Source organism: Melanotaenia boesemani, chromosome 8 (assembly GCF_017639745.1).
Source record: "Melanotaenia boesemani isolate fMelBoe1 chromosome 8, fMelBoe1.pri, whole genome shotgun sequence".
NCBI classification, from domain to species: Eukaryota; Metazoa; Chordata; class Actinopteri; order Atheriniformes; family Melanotaeniidae; genus Melanotaenia; species Melanotaenia boesemani.
This window is the reverse complement of record NC_055689.1, coordinates 21,159,826-21,168,477: the sequence shown is the minus strand read 5'-3', so window position 1 is coordinate 21,168,477 and position 8,652 is coordinate 21,159,826. Positions and strand designations below refer to the sequence as shown.

General features: G+C 36.8%; 1 protein-coding gene across 1 annotated transcript; it reads right to left on the bottom strand.

The window, feature by feature from the left end:
- Positions 1–5,254: 5,254 nt before the first annotated feature.
- ccdc13 (coiled-coil domain containing 13) lies at positions 5,255–8,419 on the bottom strand. The gene is made up of 11 exons (XM_041992328.1): positions 8,409–8,419; positions 8,094–8,233; positions 7,871–8,013; positions 7,661–7,744; positions 7,458–7,571; positions 7,227–7,331; positions 6,903–7,073; positions 6,362–6,538; positions 5,846–6,052; positions 5,630–5,730; positions 5,255–5,401 (listed from the first exon to the last, which is right to left on the bottom strand). The coding sequence occupies exons 1-11, from the start codon at positions 8,417–8,419 to the stop codon at positions 5,326–5,328; spliced, it is 1,329 nt and encodes a 442-aa protein (XP_041848262.1). The 3' UTR covers positions 5,255–5,325.
- Between the last annotated feature and the right edge of the window lie 233 nt (positions 8,420–8,652).

Below are 8,652 nucleotides of genomic sequence, written 5' to 3'. Positions count from 1 at the left end.
CCTGACATCATAGTTCCAAGGATCTTTGGGATGTGCAAACCCCTCCACTGTGGTAAGGTAGCAGCTCAGGGAGGGGTTAATTAACAGCACCAAATCCTCTCCAAGGGCTTCAAAGCAAGAACATGACTACATATGCACACATCAATTTTAAAATTATAATTTTCTTAGAATTAAAAGGAAAAATCTCTGTTTTTAAATATGGGGAAGTAATCCAGTAATATGTCCACTAAAATCACAGGTTATGAGAAGAAGAAACAATGAAAATGCCAATGGGTGTGAAAACTTTGTCAAAGCACTGCAGGATTTCAGCTGCACAGTTTATGGTCTTCTTGTTGTGTAGATGGTTGGGTTTTCTTTCAATCCCAAGTTTTCAACTCAAGAAAAATGATTATCTTTTCACCATCATGTCTGTCAGTTATGTGTATAAGACAAGAAACTAGCAAAACCCATAATGCTGTAGATTTTTGGGGGTTTGTTCCTGTTTGTTTGGCTCAGGCACTGTGAAAAAAATGTCTTGATGCTGCACATAATACTGGTAAGAAAAACCACAGAAGTAGGAAAGTTTCGACATTGCTGTTATCAATTAGTTTCAAAATACAATCTGTTGAATTCCAATGAAATGCAGATTATGTGCCTAAGACCTGGTCATGTGTGCCTATCCGGTTACTCCATGTGACTGCATATGGTTCAGACTTGTGCAGACTTTGTAAATTTCACTATGTCCACTCTTTGCTGCCAAACTGATGAAAGAGAGTGCATATCTTAAAATGTTTTTATCTCCATCCATATTAACTGCATTGTGCTTACCAACAATGATTCCTAGCATTGCCCTTAACCCATATGTCTAGTTTTACCACAAAATAGTGTGTGTTTTCAATGCAGTATTGCCTCAGGGCAGGAAGAGCAGGGTCAATAAATACTGGCTTTCAACCTTTTCCCATGCCTTCAGACATTTTTTTTTTTTTGGATTCTCTAAATCTGTTAACCATTTGAATCATTGATAAAGAAGCTCCTAAATTAAAATGCTATTTTAGAAAGATTGTTATTAAATAGTTTAACTGTTTCCCACACAAACTCCCTTATAGTACTGAATCTCTCCCCATCCTTGAATTCAACATACTAAGCCTCGGTCTGCATTACTCTTTTTAAACCCAAACATGTTATAGACCTGTTACCAGAGATGTCCCACCAAATGCTACTTATTTCACAACTTTTCAAGTCTTCCATAGCCAATGTCACCCCTTTTTTAACAGGCTGTCATCATATTTAAAATCACATACTGTATTTTTGAATAACAATGTTTCTCTTCATGTCTGAGGAAATTTTTACTAAATATAGAATTCACAGTTTTTATTTCATTGCTTTCTGTTTCTATTTACATTTTACCCGCTGTTTAAGAAAACTGTTGCTTATTTAACTGACATCTTTGGTTCCAGATATGATAAATGGTGCACACTTTTGCTTAAGCGCTTTCACTCTGTATATTCATACGGTCTGATTGGCTGGGGGTTGAACCACAGATGTTCCAATGGGGCCACTAAGCTACAGCCATCCATAAAAAATTGAAATTTTGTCAAAGATACACATCAAAAGAAGCTGATATAAGCCAGAGTTCAAGATTAACTACACTGCCACCTAGTGGTGCTACTTGTACTTAAATTTAGTTTAAGAGAAAAAAAAAAAGGCTGGAGAACATACAGTATCAACGCACTGCTAAAGTACAGAATATGGCCATTAGAACACTGTAATCCCAATCAGTTTGCAGGTGAGCAATAAACAACAAGAAGGCTAAACCAAATAAAGGTATTATGCTGACTGCTGTCACCCACAATTCTCAGATAGAAGTTTTGAATCATGAGACTGCGGTGAACACTTCCACATTCAATTTTGATTATCAGTGTCAGCAACACTAACTCATCCTGAAGGCTTTGATCAGCATAGTCCATGAAAATGTGGTCAGCACTGCTGCAGTTTCCTAGTGAAGATAACAAGTCATTACTTTATTTCTACTTACTGTAAATGAGCACATTAGGACTCTGCTGTTTATTTTCTTTCCATTACATGTAAATGAGAGGCACTGGGAGATGAATAGACTCATAGAGGCACAAACCGTTTTCTGGCCTGAGTAAAGTTCACAGATCCCTCGTATACTGATGGCTAACTTTAACCTCTGCGTTCACAGCTGCACTATTTACTTTAGTTTCTGGATGCAGTCAATGGTCTGCAGGAAGCATTGGTCCAGAACGAGGGAATACCTCTGAGGAGAACGATGGAGAAAGGAGTCATTCAAACCTGGAATGACAAATAGCTGAGGCTGTTTACGTATGCTGTGTTTACATAAGTTTGTGTTTGGTTTGGTGGGTTATTGGGCATTTTGGAATAAATCTACACCTTTCTGCGTAATACAGCTACATAAAACAATAAAAAAATTGTTTGGTGAAGTGTAATTTATTTGAAGGTGATGACACTTAAATAACTGAAATCAACAAGAGTAGTCATATTAAGCTGTAAAATTTGTTTAACTGAAATAACAGTAACGAGTGCTGGATAGGAGTAAGCATTATTTAAAAGCTTACTGGAAGTCTAGTTACACAGCTGGTCTTGTTCTAATCAGCTACCTTGATTCAAAAAAGAAGAAACATGTTGACTCACACTGACTTCATTTGAAGTTGTGTTATGACAGATTTAAAATAATAAGAGGGGTATTAAAAAAAATAAAAAAAAATAAACATAAATTAAGTGAAACATTTTCCCCAGAATCAAATACACTAAGGGATCATGACAAGTATTTGCTCCATCAACACAGTTTCTGACACATATTGCTACATTTGATACATATTTGGCAGTCCTGTAGGGCCTTCACTCAGTGGTAAGGCTCATGTTAGCTCTTCTGCTCCTCCAAAGACACTACATCTCGCTCTATCACATAAAAGGTGCCTCACCTTCTATCGAGGAGGCATATAACACAAGTTTATTGTAACTGTGAGCATAAACGTTTTCTTCATCATGTCCAAACTGATATTTTTGTCTTGTGGCACTTTCTTGCTCGGTCCAAAGGGGACCTGCCAATCTCCCACAGGGTCCTGGAAGACATAGTGTGGTATTTGAATCTGCACACTAAGTCAGCCATAATTTTAAATTAAGCGTGATGTGGAGAGTGGAGAAGAAGGGGAGGCTTCTGCTGAAACCCTTTCGGCTACATCGGAAGAAAATAACTCGGATGTTAGTGTAAAAGTGAGTATGAATGCAGGAACTACTCCGTTAACTATATCCATACAACCTCTGGATTAAGAGTCTAAGATCATATACTGCTCTGGGGAATGTAAAGAAGACTACAGTGGGAGTTTGTGCAGTTTGAGTTTACATTAATTTTTTAACCACTTTCCCCACATAGCTGGTTTAAAATAATAAATAATCAGTGCTAATATTTAACAGGTATATTATTTTTTTTTCCAATATGCATCAAGAAAGGAAAAGACATGTTTTATTTTATAAAATGTTTTGCTTCTTAAGGTCATCAGTTCCTTAACACTGAGGTCACCTCGTCTTACAAAGTAACCATAACAAACCATTACAAAGTAGGGAACAGGTAAGATATCCATATGTTGTTTGTGTGGCCAAAGAGAAGAAGCTCTTTCCTGCAGGCTGCTATTTGTCACATGTGACAGGAGAAGGTAGGGCTCAGCTGGAAGTGATGTTGAGCAGGGACCAGCCAGTTCCCCTGGTTAGTGTCTTGTCGGTGCTGTCACAGAGCCTCCAGGAAAACATGCTTGACTTGTCTCATCATGTCACTGCAAAGCTGCAGGTCGTGGTGGACAGTGCTCTTTAGGGATGTTCTCAGCACCTCTGTTTCCTCCAGCTGAATGAACAGCCAGGAGACAACATACAAGAGCAACATAAACAAGGCTGCACAGCCCAACTGTGATGGGCAAAAATGAGCTCTGTGTGTCCATTGTTACACATCTTGAGTCCTGTTGCCTGGGTAATTTTCTTGGAACTATCAGGTTTAATTTCAGGACCAGGTTCAAGACATCAGCAATTTGTCAAAATAAAAAATAAATAAATAAAATGTTTACAAATGCCAACTGTTGGACAGTTAGTTCAGCTCATTCATGGAGACTTCCTGTTGCTTTAGGACTCCTGGAACCCAACTCCTTAGGGACAGAGTCCTTAAAGTCAGCGAGACAGATAAGGGTGCAACTGAGCATTAGAAAAACTGCAAAAGATGAACTCTACTTGACTGTCACATCATGCTGTCATTGAGCCTTGGCATATTACTCCCAACCATGCTGCATGCGTAGTCCTTCCTTTAATTCTATTTTTGTCTTTTCCAAATGCTCCAGGATAACTGTCCTGCGGCACTCCTCGTGGTTCTTCTGCATATCCGGTTCATTTCTCCATAAGATTTAAACTAATCAAGCCTCGGTAGTAATATTAAAATGTAACTTCTAAAACTCTTCTAAACGCATCTGTTTCATCTTTTTCTCTCTGGACAAATGAGGTCTTTGATAGTTACATTATATTACATTTGTAAATAATTTATATTGCACCTTCTTGTTGTGATGCATGTTCACCTTATTCTGTCTGCTTTCCGCACTTTATTCTGTAACAGGAGCTGCTGTAACGAGTAAATTTCTCCACTGTGAGATTAATAAAGTCTAATCTAATCTCTAATTTAATCTACATTAATATTTAAGAAATTAAATTCCTCTTGATTTACCAGCATGGTTCTTTTTGTGCTTTAAACTGACAACGGATATTGTATTTATTTATTTATATCTGGCTTCATAAATCTGAAAAATTCTCTACCTGACACTAAATTTTAATTTCCAGATTTTACCCTGACAGCTATTGAACATTAGTATTTAAATGCATTCTTTAGTCATGATTTTGAATAAATAATATGTCTATGGTCTTTAAGTGGACATGTACAAAAAAAATTACAGTCTAGTGGTGTAGTGCAATAGTAAAGGTCATTTTGATGTGATGCTCAAAAATATCAATACTGCCTAGGGAAATAAGGAAATATAATGTTTCAAAGGTCACTACATATCTGCTTACCAAACTGCCAGCGCAAGAACTATTAGCTCAGGGAAAAGAAAGACCACTTCCGATTTAGTAGTAGGCATTACTGACATCATATATATATCATCAGTGCACTCAGGACATTTCAAAGAATTTGGAGCCCAAAAAATACAACAATAACGACAATAGCAATATCATAGTATCACACATTGTTTTGTTCTTTTTCTTGTAGATTTATTTGATTTTACAGTGACAGATTTATACAAGAATTATATATATACAGAATCATCCACCCACAGTTCACTCACTTGTACAATATTCTATACCACTTTCAATAGCAGGCAGCACCAGTTTATGTCCAATTTGTGAGACCAAACTGGAAAAGATGATGACATACAGTCACACACTAACAGAAATCCCAGCAGAAAACATAGATAGAACTGTGAGGCATCAGATAAAATCAATAACCTGATTAAAAAAAGAAGCCTCTAATTGGTGCAAGTAAATTATATATATATAATAATAATATCTACGACAATAAAATAAGTAAAACAAATCAAATAAATAAGTGACTATTTAACAGGAGTAATATCAGCATGCTTACCTTGAACAATTCATTCTTTTGTTACTGTCTCCATCTTGTGGCGACATTATTGTACTGCACCCTGTTGTCTCGAGGCTGGACCGTCTGTCCACACTCTCCTCCTTCAGCTGTTGTAAACAACACATATTTAAGGTTAGATGGTAAAATTTTAAGCACTTAAAGTGTCAGAGTCAGCACAAATGCTGATAGAATGTCATTAACCTTTTATTTATTTACCTTGTTAAAAAGTTGCAGAGTTTCCTGCAGATCTTTGATCTTTGCCTCTTTCTCAGTAACCATCTGCTTCAGCTTCTGGACAACAGCATTGTTATCAGAAGGCTCATTACTCAGCTGTTGTCTCATGTTCTGCTGGGGCTCCTTGCTCTGTTTATTTGGATGTTGGCTGAGCTGTTTCAGCACTGTCTGCATCTGATGCTGCCGCCTCTGCCAGAGGTAAAAGAAAGGTTTGAGGAAAAGTACAGTATTTTTTGTACAATATGGGGCACATCTCAGTTTAAATTATGGGAAATAATCAACCTTTCAACAAAAGTTGATTGGTGGGGCTGATAAAACTACTATTCTGAAATACACTTTAACTTAAATTTTTATATGCTTATTTTCTATTAAAAATGAAGCAGTCAAGCACTTCTTGCTTGTCTCTTCTTAATTTTTACTTAATAACTAAGATAAATGCATAAAAGGAGACACACCAGTGAATGCAACTGGTGGTTTGCCTCTTTTCTAATATCTTACCAACAGAGCATCCACAAGCTCATCATCATGTTTACCCTTCTCTAGCAGGGTGGTGATCTGGACCTTCAGAGTTTTTATTTCATTGGACTGAGTTCTGCTCCTGGCTTTAGAGGCTTCCAGCTTTTTGTTTAGATCCTCGTGTTCTATCAAGAGAGCCTCATAATTTGCTGTGATCCTCTGTGGAATTGTAGAAAAACAGCCCCTTTAATCATGTATATGTTCCATTTACTGCCACACATGTCAAAATAAAAATAAAACTAACATTTCACATATTGCTTCACTTTTTCTATTTTATTTAAATATAAACTAAACTGCAACACCAAAGATTACAAGACAAAAAACAAAACAAATCTCACATGTAACAGAACATTCAAAGTCTAAATATGCTCAAAATCTTCCATTCTCTCCAAGAGTATATACTTTACTCTCCAAATGGAGGATTTCTGTCATCATTGTCACTCCCTCCTTAATAGACTGAGCTTCTTTCTGCAATACACTGATTTTTTATTTAAAAAAATATTTACAGTGATTGCTTACAAACCTCAAAAGCTTCCCTCTTGTCTTTCTCAATGGTGCGGATGTAGCTGAGGTTCCTGTCTTGTGGAGGGGCTCTCTGAAGGACACCCATGCCCAAAAAGTCTTCTTCTACACTCAGGACACCTGACTGTTTTTGCCGTGTTGCCTGGTTCAACTGCTGCTCAAGATCCCGCACCTGATGTACGTCAGGAATTCAGACAATGGTTTTACAGGATCTACTTTCTTATTTCTGCAACTTTACCCTCTTGAAAAGTCTTTTATTAGTTATGAAGAACTTTCTCATTTAAAAAGCACATTATGTTAAGTCATTATCTAATTTTTAGCTCACCCTTGTCTGAAGAGCGAGAATCTGCTGTGAACGACCTCTAAAGCTCCCAGGGCAGCTTAACAATTGCTGAAGGTTGACTTCCTCTCCAACCTCGTTGATCAGCACCTGAAATAGTTCATTTTTTGAAATGAGAAAGTTAAAGGGAGGATATTATGTTTTTATTTTTTATTGTTTTCCTAACTATCTTGTGCATTTTTTAACATGTAAAAAATCAGAGAAAATGGTGATTACCTTCTGAGCTACTTTCAGTTCCTGTTTGGCAGACTGAACCTGGTTGCGATATTCAATCACCTTCATCTGGGCTGCTGCTAATTTTTCCTGAAGAGACTTGACTAGTGCATTCTCCTGTGTAGGGAAGAAAGAAGTGTGTGATTCATGTTGAGTTTCTGTCATTCCGATTAGAAAACATCAAAATATTCTTGGTTCATGTTTACCTCACAGTCTTTAGAAAAGCTCTTATCCAGTGACTTTGTGTCAGTCTTCTGCCCAGTAACAGAGTGAACCAAAGCAGCCTGTAGCTATACAAATTGACAAAATATTGTTTTGTTTTTTTGTTGTTGTTGTTTTTTTTTTTGTTTTTTTTTTTTAAGGTTTTTGTGCAATAATGATGAGCTTCCATTTAACAAATCAAAATTTCATGTTACCTCTTTCTCAAGCTCTTTGATTCTGTTACTGTTTTGCTTGGATTTAATCTTCTCTTGCTCAATTTCAGCAGTAAGCGCTTTATTCTTCTTGGACAGCTCAATAATCTTGGTGGCAGCTGCAGCTCCTGCTAAGCCTGATGTGCCTAAAAAGATGAGTCAAGAATTGGCTTTGAAGTATCTATAACAATGATGTGCAAAATATGTCACATTTAAACCAGTTTACCTGCTAATGCCTGCCTTTCTTCTTCTCTTTTCTTCTTCAAGTGTTTAATCTCAAAATCCTTTTCACTCAGAAGTTTGAAGAGTCGACCATTTTCATCTTTTAGCACTCTCAACTGGTCCAGAAGTGTCTGATTCTTATTCCTATAGGGCGTCCAGACAAGAGATTACTAAACAACAGAAAAAGCATGGTTTTATCTAAGATTTCTTACTCTAAATATTGATCCAATTGTCCATTTTTTAATTTAACAGATTAAAAACTCAGTTAATAGTAAAGAGAGCAGTGATAAATATGTATTTAAGTCCAGGGAAAACACACCTACCCGTCATTGGGACTGTCTGCTTGAACACCTTGCTTAAATAGATTCAAGTCATCCTGTGTGCCACTAACATCAAGATTATCCTGTTCTGTTTCCTTTTTCCTGTCAGATTGTCTTTTCTCCTGCTGTATTTGTAGTGTTTGGAACTGAAGCCGCAAGTTATTCAGTCGATCTTCATCCTCCATCATCTATGTTTTATAGCATGAGAAGGAAAAAGGTAATAATTAAGGAGGATAATGACTG

Coding starts and splice junctions, on each gene's coding strand:
- ccdc13 (XM_041992328.1), bottom strand. Junction 7,074..7,226: donor TTCTCGCTCTTCAGACAAGG/GTGAGCTAAAAA, acceptor GACGTACATCAG/GTGCGGGATCTTGAGCAGCA. Junction 5,731..5,845: donor CTCTGCAACTTTTTAACAAG/GTAAATAAATAA, acceptor CAACAGCTGAAG/GAGGAGAGTGTGGACAGACG.